The sequence below is a fragment of the Cygnus olor genome, chromosome 4 (assembly GCF_009769625.2).
Source record: "Cygnus olor isolate bCygOlo1 chromosome 4, bCygOlo1.pri.v2, whole genome shotgun sequence".
Lineage (NCBI taxonomy): Eukaryota > Metazoa > Chordata > Aves > Anseriformes > Anatidae > Cygnus > Cygnus olor.
In genome coordinates, this window is record NC_049172.1 from 60,047,490 (window position 1) to 60,066,318 (window position 18,829).

At 35.7% G+C, this 18,829-nt stretch overlaps 1 protein-coding gene across 5 annotated transcripts in view; it reads left to right on the top strand.

Annotated features, from left to right (window-relative positions):
• Positions 1-18,829, top strand: part of KCNIP4 (potassium voltage-gated channel interacting protein 4) — a 436,897-nt gene that overhangs the window by 302,113 nt on the left and 115,955 nt on the right. The window contains exon 1 of one of the 5 annotated variants that reach the window (XM_040555572.1): positions 3,153-3,243. The exons of the other annotated variants lie outside the window; for them this stretch is intronic. Coding sequence (XP_040411506.1) covers positions 3,237-3,243 — 7 coding nt within the window. The 5' untranslated portion in view covers positions 3,153-3,236. Of the gene's footprint in view, positions 1-3,152; positions 3,244-18,829 lie in introns of those variants that run through there. 5 annotated transcript variants of the gene reach the window in all.

Consider the following 18,829-nt stretch of genomic DNA (forward strand, 5'->3'; position numbering starts at 1 on the left):
ACTGAATGCTGGCATATAGATATGTAATCTATTAACCAATGAAAAAGTGGCTCGTTTTGGAGTATTCAGTATGTTGTTATATAGCTGTACATTAGACTGTTTGGTAACTTTTGTGAGTCATCCTTGTCCTAGCTTGACGTATGTAGAGTTACAAAAGAAAAAAAGTTCACGTGAACATTATACAATGCTATATTTGTTCCTATGTTAAAACAAGGAACAAATGAAATTGTAGCAAATTTTGGTTTTGCTCTTCAGGCTCTGATAACTGATTTAGAATACATCATAGAGGCTTGAACAAGAAAGGAAATGAAAAAACATATTCAGGTTTATTCTGAGATTAATTTCCTTCTTGCACAGTTCATGTTGTCAAATGAACATTATATCCAATGCCTTACCCAGGTTTAGCTGGACAAAATACTTTATAGAAAAGCATATTCTTCTGTGTCAGTTCTTTCTTGCTTGTGTTGGGAAACATAGGTAGGGAAATACCTGCTTCTATCTACTTCAGAAGCTTGATTTTAACAAGAAAAGAAAAAAAAAAAAAAAAAAAACTCCTGGTGTGCTGTGATAGTTGAGTCCTTAGGAAGAAGAAAAGTTATTAATCGTTCCCATTTTGAAAGTGACTTCATCTGAGAAATTTTACTGGAAAGCAGGTTAGCAATATGAATGTTTTCTTCTCATCAAAGAATGAAGTCTTGAGTAGTCAGTCAAATACTGCTTGCTTTCTTGTGATGAAGTGGGTCCTGTAAATCCTTTCTTATTCTGGAAATTCAATAAATCACTAGGTATGGAAAAAATAGGTTTGTGATTAAAGCCCATGAAAGGAAAGCAGATCTGGCCGCTACTTATGGTTTTTCTATCGTTTCATTTTGTGATCTTAGTGATCCTGAGCCTGTGTTTGTGTCTCTGGACTCTACCTCACAATGGGTCTGAGACTTCAAGGCAACTTCTCTCATTTTTGCCTGTTGGTGGTGAATTTGATCCTTAACTTAATCCATAACCTGAAAACATTATGTAAACAGATCATTCACTCTGGAATCCTATACTGTTATCTCTGCTGAGAAATAATCTTGGCTCTTAGATCTGACTATTGAATACTGTAAAGATCATTTTCATAAAGAAGCCAGTATTCATTTAACATGCTATACTTTTTTTTTTGCTTATTAATTAGTTAGTCGATGCTTTTTGAAAAGTCTAAGCAGCATATACAGTGTATTTTCATCATTTTAGCTAGACTGACTGACTACTGTAGTACACAGCAAAAGGAAAATTCTATTGATTTACTTTGGAAAAAGATCTGTATCTGCAGAATGCTTGCTCACTCTGACCTCTGCATCTTTACTGTTCAAGAGATTTATTAAAAAAGCTAGCATGAAGTAGTTCATGTAGCACTTTTTCAAAATTAGTTTTACTCTTGGCTGTCATAGTTAACCTACTGTGTTTGAAAAATTGTTTACAAACTTGGGAGAACAAAACCCACAGCAACTTACTAAAACTAGATATTTATTCCTAGGGATATCACTGCTACTTTAGTGCCAATATTTCTGCTAATTTCACTGTAACGTTTTGGATGTGTATTTAATTGTGGGAAAACTTAAGGCGTTCTCTTTTTTGACATGCTAGTAATAATAAAGAAGTAAAAACATTGATATTTTGGTTTTGCTTTGCCTGTTAACACACAAGAGTAGTAGGAAGAAAGCATCATTGTAGCAGCGGCTGTGTAAGCGTTAGAAAAAATGCTTCTGAGATCTGATCAAAATGTACAATAATATATATATATATTTTTTACTGTACCTTCGTTAGGCCCTACAATGATAAATGTCAAATACTGAAGGTGATAAAGTGAATTCTCTGAGAACAGATGTTAAATCATTGGGAAAAAGATAAAAATCACAATAATGCAAAATTCTCTCATGGTGATACAACTAGACCTCAAAATAATATATATATATATATATATATATATATATATATTTCTTTTTTTTTTTTGTAAAGCACCATGACTTCAATTCACAGATTAACAGACTAAAGCCCAAAGTGAAATGCCTTATTCAAAGTTATACATAAATCCTGGAGCGCAAATATGGAAAAAGCATGTCTTTGAGCACGTTTTAACCACTATTCTTATTAAACAACCAAAATCTGTCCTCATTATTCTTTTTTCCTAAAGACATATTTTTAGCACCTAAAAAATAAATGTTTTTCATTAGGGAAAATTTTATTGTTTCCCCCAAAACAGCACAAAAATTTTCAAATTCTGTGCTGTTTTGGGATCTGTAGTGTCAGCATAAAGTTTAATCAAGTCCATATTACTAATAGGCTCTTGAAATCAGTCTCTCTTACTGGAAGTATTTCAGTAATTTTTCCCCTTGTTTTCACCAAATAATTACTGAAGAGGAAAGTGAAGTCAGTATAGCTGAGCATAGTTTTTATTTGTCACAAGTTTTATGGCAACATACTTATCAAAAGTCATATCCTCTATGAAGACAAAGGTACTCATGGGACCTCATGATGGATTAGAGTGGCTCAAAGAGGTTACTCACATCTTAAGTCATAGAAGCAATCCTTTAACTTTTGCCTGTGCCTAGATAGTTCTTGCACAGTGCATGGTTTCTTCCTGCCAGAAAGCTTTTTTGTTTATTTGTTCATTTTTAATCACAGATCACAGTAAATCTCAGAATTAGAGTTACGAGGAATACTTAATATTTTTAGTACCTGGCTCATCATTTAAGTTCACTGATGAGAAAGTCTGTGTTTTTGATATGATTTGTCTCCTAATATGTCGTAAGGATCAGGAGAGATTTGTTATCGTTATTAACACCTCATAACAAATGTTAACCATTTCTTTCACACCAGTTATAAGATCCCATTGCCAGGAGGGAACAGTACTCTTTCCTTTCCCAGAATACTGAGGCAGTTGTGACGCACATTGTTTGCAGTTTCTTACAACAATTTCCACACTTGTTTTACTCTGACATGCTGTGCTCATCTTTTAAGACAGATTATTTTATACAGATAATAAAACTCAAGTGTGCTAATCCATTAGCTTTATCTGCAACTTTAATTATCACTGACCATAATTTTTTTTTTTAATCAAAGTTAGAGTTAACCATATGGTCATCTTGGATACTGCTTTTCCCTCTTTTCAGCTTTTGGAGAGCTTCCACCAAACTGACTTTACAACAAACCACTCTGCTCACAAGATACTGTGATGCTGATACCTGCAGCTCTCTTGAATGGCAGGTGTGCCTTACCACATTGTGATAGTGCTAATGGATTGCAAGTAAATTACAGTATTTCAGAAATGCTTTCTTTGGGAAGAAAAAAAATACATAAATTCTTTCTGTTCAAATAAGAATTACTGTTTCAATTGACTTCACACTGATCATAACGCCTATGCAGTATTAATCAAAGATGCAGCCTCAGAAAACAATATAATTGAATTGATTACTGAACCAAATCTAAGACTAGAACAATTATGTGTTTTTTGTTGTTGTTTTTTTTCTTGTTCCTGTGGGTTAAAAGATTTTTTCCACCTCCTTACAAAACTGCTAGTCCTCTCTACGAATTCTGTGTTTTGTAAATCTTGTGTTTCTCGCAGACAGAACATCTATAACAGATATGGTTATTTAGTCAGTCAGATAATTTCTGTTTACAATTGTTTTTATAAAGTATATAAATTATGCAATATGCCAGAAAGAAACTATTCTCAACCAACATGAAAATCTGAATTTAAGATGCTTACCCCAGCATGCAGGCAAAACTTCAGGGTGAAAACAAGGTCTAGTTAGAAAATAGGACTAATAAACAGTGTAATTAATTAATAATAGTACATTTTCTATTCTTTAAATACAATATTAATGTGTTCTGTTCTGTAACAAAATATTATTCAAGATACAGCAGATTCATTCTGTGTTGCTATTTAAATAATTAATTTCATGTTGGAAGGCACTAAGTAGATGTTACTGATATTATAATTTTTCAGATTTGTCCATGTTTGGAGATGTATATCAGATTTGAGGGTGAAGTTTACAAATTCATTGTATTTAAATGAACTAGACATCAAACTTCCATTGATATTCAAAAGCTGATTCACACAACTCATGAGTATGCAATAAAACTTACCTTTTTCCTATTACTTTTAAAGCTATGTTGCTGGGCAGGCAAAAACATGAATTTAGTTGAAACAACAGTGAAGTTATCATTGTTATCTCTGTGGCAAGGAAACCATCCACTTCAAAGATTTTCTTGAGATATTCAGAAAAGTGAAATAAGGAAACAAATGCTCTCAGAGATGGATTGCTCACACTTTGTGTGTTTTAAATTGAAATAACTTTTGGTCTTTATCTTGTGCCATTTAATGAAATTTTTATCTTAGTGCCCTCTTCAGTTTTGAGGAGTTGAGCAGATGAGTCATGAAGTTGTAAATGAGATACTCACAATGAGAACACTGGAAAAGCCTTTGAGCAAAATGCCATGTTTGAAAACTTTGATTGTTCTAACGATCAGCATGTCGAACATGCAATTCCTGCTTTCAGAACAGCTCTGCTAACAGTGGTCCTGCTTCTCTGCCTCTGTAGCCCAGCATGAAACTTAGCACAACAAGGATCATCCACACAGGCAGGATGTGTCAGAGATAGGAATAGAAGATATTTATTCTTTATGAATACATGTATGTCAGCTTACAGTGAGACACCAATCAACTCTCTTGGATCAAAGGAATTTAATCGTACAATGCAGCTAAACAGCTTCAAAAAGTTTACAAACATTATTTATTAAGCCCTGTGATTTTTCTGCTGATAAGATTTATTTTCTAGTATCAGGGATGTTTTGTTCATTGGTAATTGATTTTGATATCAAAGATATAATGTGTATGTATAGAATACATTATGAATATATTCTTGTATAAATACATATTCATCTTAAACTGCCTTTTTCCACTGCATATGACAATGAAGACTATTTAAGAGTCTATTATTATTTGTAAGAAACATCTTTATTTTGCGGCAGCAGGAAAGCCTGTAATTGCATATGTAAAGAGATGCTGCTGCTAAAACAGCTGGAGTTACTGCACTCTAAATGTATGTGAATTAATAATATTTGAATGTGCACTATAATTATAATAGTAATAAGAATCTTGAGAAATGGAAATGGATACATGAAGCTTTGCACAGTTCCCAATCAGTTCAATATTTCTACAGTGGGTGGTCAGGGCAGGATTTTTCTCCACACCACTATGATCAAGTTTCTGTTCTGCATTTGTTCAATTAAATGCCTCATGAAATTTAAGGCAGATTGGCAATATGGTCACTGGAATGCGTGAAAGGGGTGGAGGAAAAAAAATGCAGCAAGTAATCTTTCCCACTATATTGATTGTGCTGGTTTCTGTGCATAAATAACCGTACTAGAGAAAAGAAATAACGGCTTAATAAAACATGCCAGGATGTTTTGTTTTTGTAAATGTGCTAGTAGATTGAATCATAATGACTCAAAATTCCAGCTGATTAGACAATTGTCTCCTGAATATGCTTTTGTACGTCAGCAGCTGTTCCCAGACCTCTGCAAGAATGTTGTTGGTTGAAAGTCAAGAGTCTTTTTTAGTATTGAATCCAACTTTATTTTAATCAGAGTAAAAGAGAGACTGTATCAATATTAGTAAGTAATGCGATCAAGAACAGCTTGGTAGATTTAAGCATTCAGTGGTGCAGCCCCCATCTTTATGCTATATGTTGTTGAGGGATTTCGACTTCAAAGTAAATTTAGCCTGGGTACCTGGCCTGAACAGCCCGACTGCAAATGGTTTGAAGGTCTCCCAAGGACCAAATGTTTTGGAGTTTAAGGACCTCCTTAGGGTTTGGATGGCATTTGGTCTGTGCCTGGAGAGAGCTTCCAGGTTAAATGGATTCCAGAAGGAATTTAGCTGACATAAGACAAAATTGTTGTACACTTCTAGTCAACATGTAATATCTAGGGATAATCACAGGGTGTCTTTTAAAACTGCTCTTCCGGTCCAAATCAAAATGCCAGCTTATCTGTAGCCAGAATTGCACCCTTGTGCTAGAGCTCTGCAGTAACACTACTGATAGCTGTAGAGGTCAGAAAACACTTCCACCTCCAAATGCAATGCATTTATATACATATGTCTATGCATATTCATATACAGTTTCCCAAAGGAAAATATGCTCCAATGTGACCTCTTTCAGTGTCTCTAAGATTTCTGCTGCATCTTCAATGCTGTGTGAGTTTTGTCCTCCCAGAGGAGCAGAACTGGTGAAAGTAAGAGAATGGCAACAAGAACATTCAAGTGTGCTGTGTGTCTCCTCTTGAGTCTTGATCAAAGAAAATGTACTGCATACTCTGAAAAAGAGATAGCTAAGAGGATTTTGTTAGAGGTCTGTAACAGTATGGTTGTTCTGAAGAAGGTAAATAAAGAATAACTTACTGGGGACATCAAATCCAATTAATGCATATAAATGAAAAGTAAGGACATGGCTTTTAGAGCCAAGGTATCACATGTGACAATAACATACCATGCAATACTCATGTATGCAGTTCATAACTGCCTGCTTAAAAAGAGGTGAGGTTTTCTTTTCCTCCAGCCAGTTTAAGCACACTTGTACAAATAGCATGTCTGCATTTCAATGTATGCATACACATCAGATAAAATTTGACACACAACATGAAAAGGTAGTAGATATTTGTCTGCACTATTGTATTTGTCTGGCACAATTGTATTAATATGTTTTGAATGTTTAATTGTGCAGTGAAAATGGGTATGCTGCCACAGGGACCAATATTCTTCATGTAGTTTCTCCACTTGCTTTAATCACTAATTTGATGATCTATTTAATATGATTAAACATACAGAGACAAATCTTTTACATTAAATGCTATGCTTTTATTTAATTTCTCTACACAGCAATGGTTGAGCAGATTAAGAGAGCAAAAATATGAACTGAGATGAAAAAAATAAGCAAAATTCTGTAAAAGTGGCGTTAGATACTGGTGATGCAACTGCAAGCATTATCAGGTAGTAATGCGGATGACAACACAGCAGTAAATTACTGTTTAATGGCTCTAATAAAAGGTTCGGAAATCATTTTTTCAGATATTAACAAAGTAAACCTTACAATTGAATGTTATTTCACACCTCAATATAATGTTAATTTGGCAGAGGTGGGTTTTGGTTTCCTGAACACAAGAGAGGGCTCCTGCTCTCGCTCCTGGGCCACACAGAATTTGAACAAGGACTTAATGTGGGTTTCTAATGTACATGGAATCTCTGTAAACAGAAAATATTATTTAAACTGCATTAAAATTTTCATACTTATGTTATCCTTATTGTGCTGCTGATTGAGTGTGGCCAGTCCAAAAATCTGCAAAGTAAGGACAGAAGATGTAGCATTTGAAACTCCTTTTACAACAGCATTTATCTTTCAGTGCTTTACATCCTTTGTCATGGAATACTTATTGTAGCATAAAATTCATAAAATAAAGGAATTATCCTGTGTACAAGGAGGCTGTGTCATTTTTAGCTGGTACCGTATTCAGAGCTATTACAACCTGCCAATGTAAAAGTATTCTTCAACTCTTTTCTTTATTAGTATGAAATTACTGTTGTTAATACATTTGAATAAAATAAAGTGGAATCTGTAACCAACAGAATTCCTGTCAACATGTGCAGCTTCTGTCTTTTCATTAGCAGTATCTCATAATGGATGTAGCTCAGTCCCAGATTCTGCTCCTGGGTGTATGTCATGTCACTTACATCAGTGAGTGTGGCTTTTTGCACCTTAGATTCCCATTCTATTAAAAAAAGGAAAAAAAAAAAAAAAGTACCTCTCAAACCTTCTGTGCTCTACAGTGGAATATAAAGTATTAATATTCACTAATTACTTTAATTTCTAGTGATGACAAAAATGAGATCCATTTTTTTTTCTTCTTTAAAACTTTAATTCCGATTCTTAAAATATGCAGAAAATATCTATCAAGTTAATGTCACAGCTGGTGAGGTTTGTTGATTTTTCTTTCTGAATCAAGAAATCCTGCTCTTGAATGTCAGAAGAATGAAGCCCAGTTTTCCTCTTTTCCAAATCAATTAGCAGGGCCCTTTAATTCTACCTCCTGTAATATCAGTGCCACCTACTGCTTATGCAAGCAATGAATATGGAAATATAACTCTTGGTAACTTTACATATATGTCCAAGTTTCATTGTTTTCAGTGCATCTTGAGGACACAATACTTCAGTGCTTTCCTGTCTAATGATGATGTCCTGAAGCAGAGTTACTCTTTCATTCTCAGTAGAATGATGAATATTAAATACTCGAATCAAAAAACAGTATGTGAACCTTTAGGTCTTGTAGTGTTAACACACTCAATAATTTCATTACTATAATAGTAAATCAGTGGGGATGACGGATTTATAGAGTACATATTAATCACTGTTAGCATCACCTGTCTGTGCAGTTCTGCTACTAAAACTACAGCAATATCACAAGGTGGACTATCAGAACCACTGAAGTCCATAGTTATTTGGTCACATAATGTCTGAAAAAATCAAAGTCCTAAAACAAACAAAACACCCAAAGTAGAAGGACTTCTGTCACCCAGCAATTTTTTAATTATTTACTTTTTTTTTTTTAAAGTAAATGCAAATCTGCTTATTCTAGCTGTTACTGCTCAACATTTTGAATTGAGGAAATCACTGGAAAGGGATAGACATCAGTATGCTCTACCTACCTGATTTACAGTGCATTCTAATAACTTGCATTTAAGTGTTTACATCAAGACGAAGATAATGTGAGTTTCTGTGCACCAGTCAGTACCTGATAGTGTTCTTGACTTAGCGTATCCATCTGATTTGTACTACTTTACCAATAAAATCTTAACATCAAGATCTTAACATTAAAAGCATTTAGATGGATGTCCCTTCTAGCATCAGTAGAAATTTGTTACTTTTGTGTTTTAAATATAAAGATTTAAAAAGTATAATTAAAATCAAAAATACAATACGTCATGAAAAGAGATTTTTTTTTCTTCACATTTCTTCATATTTTTCTTAATATATTTTGGGTTATATTTCATATTAATTTGGAGAACAGAAATAAAATGAAAGAATAAGCTAAATAGGTTGTAAGAGAACATCTGTTCATAAACACTTGACACTGGTACTGTTTGTCTTGGTAATTTTTATGAATAGTACCTGGTAAGTGAGCCTGGTTTTCAGGTATTCTAGTATGAATAACTTTGACTCCAGACATGATGTGGTGCCAGTCATTACATTCATGAGTGCCACAAACATTTTTTTCTCTGTGAATGTTATGCCCTTTGCTATCTCCCTTGACTGTGCATTGCTCTTGGCTCAGTCATATAACATTGTTTATTGCTGTATTGAGTGGTAACTGTCAGAGTGAGTATACTTGAACTGTTATACTGATTAAGAGACAATTGACGCTTAATATTCTATTTAAGCTACTTACAAGTTTGCAATGTCCAAATCATGCCAGAAGTCAGACAATTGCACCTACTGCTGCTGCATTTTGTCTTTTCCTTCTTAAGACCTCATTTATTTATTTTTTCCTCTTTTCTTTTTGTATTCTCTGTCTGCCTTCAACCATCTCTTACTGACTGCCTGATTCACCCCCCTCCTCCCCCATATTAGCAATAGAATTGCAAACCCGAAGGTAGGATTTCCTAATTTGTATTTAATTCTCAAAACAGCAGAGGTTCAAACAATCCATTGGCTGTAACTTCGCTAAGATATTCTGCATGCAAGAATAAAAAAGAAAATAGCAAATGTTCTCATTTTTCCTATCATTGATCTTGGTGATTATGAGCAGAAATACTATTCTCAGCACTAGTGTTCAACACAACAGCTTGCTAAGTACAAAAGTAGCTTTCCTTATTAGCAGGTGGCGGTACTGATCAAAACTAATTTACAGTTGCAGTACTTATCTAGCAGAATACGTGGAATGGAAATGGCATAATATTATGACACAATTATCATAATTACCTTACCAGAAATTAAGATGTACAGAGTAAGATGTAAAACCATGCTTTGGTTTTACTTATTTTGCCTTGTTAATTTGACATACACTAGACTGGGACAAATCTGCTTAGAATTCTTTAATTTTTTTTAAAGACATTCCAGCTTCCAAACAAAGAAAAAGCTTACCTTATTCTACTTCATATAGGGATATTTCTATGTGAGGTATGAATTTCAGGCTCTGTACTAGTGTTTTATGTTCACAGAGCTATGAACACAAATCACAATGATTACAGATAAGATATGGCTGAAAAACTAACAGATTTTTGATTTCTTTTTAGGTAGATTGAACCACTCTTCTTTTTCAACCATTCTTTTCTGCAAAGACATCTTAAGAAAAAATCTGCTTAATGTTATGGGAGCACCAAGAGTTGTCATTGGCAAATGGCACATTCTGAAGTCAGAGTTTATTCAGACAAAAAATGGCAGCACAGTATTTGGAGTGAAGGGGAGGAAGATGGGGAGGGTGGAGATGACCCTCTTTATAAAGGTCCTTATAAAGAATTTCACTAAGGGTTTCGCCCCTATGTCTTCAGTGCTAGAACCATTGTTGACTCATTGTTGGCTCTATATATGGTCACATATATACCTCTGGAGTTTAATTAGACTGATTAATTAATTATTTGTTTTAGGAGTCTTCTTGGGCAAGGTGTCTGGAGCAGGAACTGGTAACTTATAAGCAAGGTTTTCTTATCTCTGAATCTGGCTTTCTGCCTCACTTCTGTCATTTTTCTTTTTCTTCCCTTCAGTCCAGTTTTGTAAAGGGTCTTTGCTAAGCAGCATAACTGAACAACTGAATTAAACAAAGCACAAGCAGAACTGTTGATGATGTCAGCAGTGGCATCTGGTCAGACCAGTGTGTCCACAGACATGAGAATTGGAAACCAGAGTGGGTTTATGTGTTAGCAGAAAAACAAAACAAAAACAACTTTGAGTGGATCATGATCTGCTAACAGATGAAAATACAGTGGCAGTGGAGGAAGTTGGAGGGAAGAAGTAGCTGATCAGCCATCCATAACAATGATCTCTGTTCCATTGACTTCAGAAGAAGATTCGTAGTTTCTATTCATTATAAATTGGTTTGCCACTCGGGAGGGAATATAAAGAGAGTTAACAGATGTAGCAAGTCACTTTTTTGGAGTGCTGGAGGCACAGCTACAATGATTACAGCTGTATGAAGAAGGCTGCTATTAGTTTTAAGGGAGAATGTAAACTGCAGATAACAGATAGCAGACATGAAAGTGGCATAATATTTTATGGGCCTAAGTTCCTGAGATATTTCATTGTAATAACACTATAAATCTTCTTTGTTATTTATTCTGCAATTTGATAGCATTCCAAAAAAGAAAAATATATTAACTCCTGTCTGTTATGGTGCGTACAAATGAGTTACCAGTGAAGCACAAGTATTTTTTTGTTCCTCTTATGTGTGCATAGTTGTTAGTGAGCATGATTTAGATATCTCTTCTCTAACATTCATGGCATATTTTTTGTTTAGTAAAAATAACGCTATTGTGAAACAGAAAATCTTTTCCTTGACTTTTATTAAATTTATCAGTAGTCCATGTGCAAATTTTGCTGATGTAGATGTATTATTATTATTATCATTTTTGGTTTTAGGTTCTTTTTTATTTTATGAAAAAAATAAACCTCTTAATAACAGTGGAAGAGAACTTGAAATGTTGAATTGCTGAATTCCCTTGGTTCTCATCCTGTTCTCTCCTTATTGCTCTTAGTCTCATTGCACCTTTCACCATCCTTGAACAACTCCCAGTCTTTCCTGCTCACCTATTCCACACCTCTCTCTCCTCTTTGGATTTGCTGCTGTTTTTTTCCTCCAAATTTCTTCTCAGAACCACTGTTGCCTTGCTATCTATCCAGCCTTGGATCACTGCTCTTTATTTCTGTCCATCTTCCCTCTTATTTGGCAGGTTCAAGTTGTTTCTTTGCTGTTGTCACTTTACTCTTCTTTCTAGGATTCAGTCTCCTTGTTTTTCTTACTACTTTCTGTATTCTTGCTACCAGTGTAGCAAGATGATTTTTTCTGTGTTGGTAAACACAGAAGATACTGCAAGTCCACTGTACTCTCAGGCAGCAGCAACAATAAGTTCCCTTGTGAGGGAAGGATGGATGTCAAGCTGGGAAGTCAAGTCTGCAAGCCAGGTTCAGGGTGTGGAGCAATGGGGCGGGTATGAGCCCGGCACCTGTATGACTGCAATATTGCCCAGGAAGGGAGCAAAAGCAAGAGCCTCAGAGTAAATGCAGCTGAAGAGACAAATGGGGGAGATTTCTTCCTGCTCTTTCTCAAACAGCTTCATGGCCAATTGCAGCTTCTGAAACACCTCTTGCTTCCCAGGGAGCTGGCCTTGATCACAGACAGCTACACTCCAGGGCTGGGGGAAACACTTCAGCCTTTGACACTGCATACTTGAACTGAAAGTACTATATTAAGGGCCAAATCCAGTGTCATCTTCCACAGATTTTTAGGTGTCCAACTCAAGACAAGTTTTTCCTAGCTTCTGCAACAGCTAAATGGTTTGTCTGTTTGCTATGATACTGTTATTCAACATTAAATCTTTTTTTTTTTTACAAGTTTTTGTTTATGTATTTTTAATGTACTTTAGCATAGGTGAGTACAAATTTTATAAATGTTCTTCCTGAACATCTAGAAGTGGGCTTTGGATACCAAGTGTATATGTACTGCTGTCAGTCTGCATCTTTAATATATGATTCCACTGGTATCTCCATGAAATAAATTATTGCTTATAAATATCCTGGATGGTTTCAGTTGAATTATGGGATTACAGAAAGAAATGCAAAGGGCCAACAGAGGTTACCTAGTTTATCCTTGTCTAAAGGGGTCAAAAATAAAGATGCATTAACAGTTTGGGATTTTTTCTAAGTCTGAAGTATATTACATTTTGCAGTTTGTTAATGTGTTGGGTTTTGTTATGTTTTTTTTTTTTTTTTAAGCAATAATAAAATTTGCATATTCTTTCCCTCCATCTGTCTAAAGATAATTTTTTCAAGCTTTAACTTCTAAATTCTAATGCTATAGTACAGTATTATTGTTTAAGATAAAGGTATTACTAATTTCATCCAAGGGTAAGAGGCTGGTTTAGCTAAGTAGGCCTTAAAAAATAATAAAAAAGAAGTAAAAGTAAATAAATATTCCTGTGTCTTCTAACAAAATCACTGATTTTACCAATGAAATGCATGTCATAACTAGTCATATATATGGATGATTGATATTTCCATTCTGACATTCTGGTAAATTTTTGTGGAGAGTGCAATTGAGTAGACTAAAGGAATCACAGAATCACAGAATCATCTAGGTTGGAAGAGACCTCCAAGATCACCTAGTCCAACCTCTGACCTAACACTAACAAGTCCTCCACTAAACCATATCACTAAGCTCTAAATCTAAACATCTCTTAAAGACCTCCAGGGATGGTGACTCAACCACTTCCCTGGGCAGCCTATTCCAATGCCTAACAACCCTTTCAGTAAAGTTCTTCCTAATATCCAACCTAAACCTCCCCTGGCACAACTGTAGCCCATTCCCCCTCATCCTGTCCTTTGTTTTTGAAAAAAAAAAAAAATCTATCTGATACTTTAAGTTATTGAAACCTTAATTGATTACTGGGGCTGATTACAATCAGTATTTGAAAAAAAAGAAAAAGAAAAAAATCAGAATTACTTGTACGTTCTAAATTTGGTAAGGTTTTAAATGATGCTCTAATGGCATCTTATTTTCACTGATTGGTGAAACTACTTGTAGCCTTATTCCCCCAGTAATCTGCATCTTTTTTTTTAAGGAAAATTGGTGTTCTGCTACACTGTTTGGAAGGAATTCCTGACGTTGCTATAACAAAGCTAAGGTTTTACTCCTCATGGTGCTTTTAATCCTTTGCATTTCAAAGAGAGTCCAGGTACCTTGTGTCTCCAGACAAAGGGAGGCAGCCTTCCTTTGGCCATATCCTGCAGAAAACAGAGCTGCTTCCTCCGGTGGCTGTCCCTGCAGGATGCCTGACCCCCTCCCCTCCTCTCTGCAGTACCACTTCTCAGAGCCCCACCCCAGAGGCTGCTTCTCTTCCCCTTTAGTTCATCAGAAGCCATGCAGTGAAAATGGGCAGACAGATGTAGGCAGATCACCTTGATTTTTCAGCATTTCTGAAATATCATTAGTTTTATTTGGAGGACAAAGTTTAATTAATACAGACTATTAAAACTTTGAGTGCAGAAGATATCTAGCCTAGTTTCTCCTGTCTTATGGCATCTGTCTGCATCTGGGTAGGAAGGCAGGATTTCTTTATCTGTCTTGATGCCTTCAGTTTCCTTAGGCATGCTTTGGGCCAGAATTCTGGTAAAGAGAGCATTTTGCTTAGCCATCACGGAAGCTTTCTTTCCCTCCTTTGTCTTTCTAGTCCTTGGCTCATGTTGCTGCTGACACAGGCTACCCTGCAGCAAAAGTGTGCTCAGCCGCTGATCCTTTCCTCCCTATGTAAGTTTCCTGTGCATTTTGCCTGTCTCCCATTAGCACTTTTCAGTCACTGTCTTTCTGACATCTCATTGGAAATTTCCCTTCTTTCCCCCACTCTTTATAGTTACCACTATTCTTTTCACCACTGTGCAGTTCTGGAGCAACAGAGAAACGTGTTTGTTGAATGTGTGTCAAAACCATTTAGATGAGAAAATAGGAGAAAATCATCGACAAAAACTTTAAAAACACATCTGTTTTCACAGGAACAACTAATAAATGAATAACATTAATCATAATTCATAACATGTAGGGGATATTTCTCAGATCATCACACACTGACACTCCATGAAAATCTGTTTGGTGAAAAAATTGCTGCTAAACTCTTCACTAGACATTTTTCTTTGACCTTTGTATGTACAGTGTCTGAATTTCCTGAAGTATATTTAGTGATATATTTATGTATAGCCACAGTGTCTGTTTTAAGATCAATGTTTCTATATGTTAAAATTCATACACTTGCACAGCAATGTTATTTGTTTTGCACAGGTGAGAAAAGGATAAACAGGAGAACTTCAAATGTGAACAAAGAAACTAAGACAGCCTCCTTTAAAAAAAATAAAAATCTTAGTGTTAATATTTCTCTTACTGTTGGTTTTGTGTCTTTTTGTACATCAGGTCATGATTTCAGCTGAAAAAAAATGATTCTCAACATTTATTTTACTGCTGGGCAGTTGATAGCTCAGGACACGGAATGAAAATAATGATAAGGTGAAAGTTTAACTCAAAATTGGTATGAGTCACTTTTGAACTAAAAAAGACTGTACTGCACCAAATGACTAAGGTCGCTGGTCACCAACTGCTTCAAAGGGCAGTGTGCAGCTCTTTGAAGCTAGGACCTAGGACCATGCCTAGGACCACGCATTCAGCTTCAGTCTCTTTATTCTCTGCAAAATAGCTCTGGAGTATTTTAAAATGCTGCAGCTACCCCCAGAATATTAAGCATTTATCATGCGTACTCAGTGCTGGTACCTTCTTTTTCTTCTTTTTCTTCTGAAAAGCTGGATTGCCCAGAGCATTGAACCATTAAGACTGTGGACAGGGGTGCAGTTGGGTCTGGCTGCTCAGTCTCGTTATCTGAGTGTCCAAAACCCTTTTCCTTATCCCACAAAGGGGCTGAAATTTCCCCTTCTGTCAAATAGTGTCTCAGAACTTCTCCTCACTTTTACTGCTTCTCAGCACAGGACATAACTCTGCAAATTGCCAATTTAACTACCAGAAAGCCTGAAAATGCAAAAGACAGCTGAACACCACTCCTACGTGCCTAGTATATATTCATTTTGTTTCCATTGGAGTATGACAGCTCCAAAGAGGCAAAGGTAGTTGGAACTATTCCTTAACTTTTGCGTCTGGCTTTTTTGAAACTTGCCTGTTGCTGATACATATTCTTGAAGACCATAAAACCACCTTAGTTTTGTGTCAGTGCATCTTTTTATTTCTAGCCTCCTTAAGAGATAACTTGCATAAGTAGAAACTTGAAATATATATATATATAGATTAATTTATTCTTTACAAAATTAATTTTTTAAGAAAAATCTAGATAGATAGGTATTTTTGTTTGATTTTGTATTTTAATTTTATGATACATAGAGAATGTCTTTCCAAATAATCTATTTATCATGTTCAGAGGTTTGGGATGGAAGAAAAATTATTGTATTTGTTCAAACTGTTTATTTTTAGCATTTTTCTCCATCTATACTAAAATGTTTTGTGACTATTCACTTATTAATATTTCTGAGAAGCTTCTTTGGGGATGAGAAATTCCCTCAGTCTGCAAAATGGGAGCATCTGTTCAACAAATAATGCAGCAAGTACTGCTTAACCTTTACTGCAGTTGCATTCCCTTTCCCCCAAAACAATTAAAAACGAAAACAAAACAATCAGCAAAGGAGTGAGACAGCCATTGCATTCTGTTAGGTTGTATCTCCGAGCAGGTATCATATATATCTACTTTGGTATGCTAGACAGTGTAATTCATTAGGAAGAAAACGTGTACGAGACTTGAAATTACCAAAAGAATTCACCAGCTGGCTGGTGAATTCACCTTACGATATACATTTAACTTCTTCCTCTAGCCAGGATCCAAATGAGAAACTTTTAAGGAATCCATTTTCCTTAAATTTTATAGGCATGTCCTCTATACATATGTTAAACAGTGTAAATAAGGATTAATTCACAAAGCTGGACAAAACTTTGTTTTTCTGTTACCACGTGCTGGCATATGGGCTGTGTTGAGTCCCACGCAGTAAGGAACACTTGGCTACTGCTTTACTTCATATAGATCTGGTAGTACAGAAAAACTTGACATTGTATTGCAAAATTCTCGCGCGGGCAATGTTGGCCAAAACCTGTTGTTACACTGTTAGAGTCTGGCTCTTGTCTTCTCCTGAGCTTGCACAGGATTACTAGTCTTTGACTGCAACCATGAGACGAGTACAAAGGGAGATGAGTTACTGTCTACAAAGTATATTGAGGACAGATCCTCAAGGCTCCACACCCTTTTTTTCTTTTTGTCAAATTATTTTTCTCCTGTTTTAACAATCTTCTGTTTTAACCTGCTCAGGCTGTCTTGGGAGAGCCTCATTATTCTCCAGTGTGTTTCAGAGCTGCTTCAGTAAGAGACAATGTGTGTTACTGTCATTGTTAGCAAGAAATATCTCTAAGTTCAAAAAGAAACATTATGAAAACAAACATCAGTTGCAGTGAGGGAGCGGGCTGAATTCCTGGCACACTCTTAAGATGCCTCTATTGGAATACAAGTTCCTAAAAACTTAGGGTGTACGTAGGTGTCTGATGTTAGGGGGTAGGAGTACTGAGTTTTATTTGCTTTTAAGTAATAAGACAAAATGTTATTAAATCTTTAATATTATTTTGGTCAGAGGGGGACATTAATGAATTGTAATGGCTATGTCTGGCAGTTGCATCGGACAATCCTGCTCATGACTAATTTGTTTCCATCTAAAAACTAGTTAACTAAATTTTTTTCTGTATAACTGTTCTACCTAATTGGAGTGAGTTCAGAAAAGAGCAGCATGACTGGGAAGCTAGGGAAAGTGCTTTTGAGGAGATTAGAGAAATTAAAATTCATAGCCTGGTCCACTCATGAATATTGGAGGGAAATGATTCCTGGAGTATTCATGGCAGCAAAAATATTCCTGGCCTTAGAAATGGTTGAACATGGCTTAAAAATCCAGCAATCTCTGATCCATGTTTTAAATCTATTGGTGTAACAGGGAGGAAGGCATGCAGGTGTCTCCTTTATGAGACTGGGATACAGCCATTTGCATGTCAACAAGCACATGAAAATGAACTCATGACCCATAGGCCTGCTGTGCATAATGAAGTAACTGCTTATCCAAACTGTCAGCATGGAGTACAGAAGCTGTGATAAACCCTGCAAAACTACTAAAGACAAAAAGAGCTAGTCCCTGCAGTGGCATAGCACAGTCAAAAGTGGTGTCTAAGGTTTTGTTGGAAGTACAGAATAGTGTGCTTCTGTATTTTGTTGCTTCCCTTGTTTCAGTATGTGCAAGAACCTCATGATGCAGTCTGTTGGACATCATAATGCTTCCTCAGGGAAGAGCTGAAACCCTTCTTTTCCTTAATTGATAACAACACATTATAAACTTATTGCTTCCTTCAAGGTTTTATACTGTTGCTGCTTTCCAGAGTGCTAGAACAGCAAAACTGCTGAAGCAGATCTTTTCTCATTGTGCTGCATGGATCCTCAAATACCACTGTATGAACAAGCAGGAGCCAAGAAAAAACTGCATTAGGAACTTAAAAACACCACCACATTATGCTATTTCTTCCAACTCCTTCTCCATAATGATTTTTTTTCTCTTTGTGAATGAACAGGAGTCTAGTCACAAAACCTTGACATTTTCTGCAAATTTCCTGAATCATTAGTACTCTGCCAAAACTCATACTTCTAATGGGGGAATTCAAAAGGCTCTGAGATTCCTAATACAGAGAAAGTTCTGAATGGGAAAGAAAACAAACAAAAAAGCAATACCCCTACTCCTTTCAGTGTAGGTTTTACATGCACTTTTATCCCTATATTCATGTTCATTTCCCTTTGTTACCGCTACCATTTCATTGCAGTAAACACAATCATTTTTACGTAGAGACCCACACACTGAAAAAAGGCCTTTAGTGGCTAAAAGCAAGAAAAGAACTGGCCCTAACAAGTTTATTTTCAAGTTTATTTTCACAAAATGGCTGAGGCTGGAAGGGACCTCTG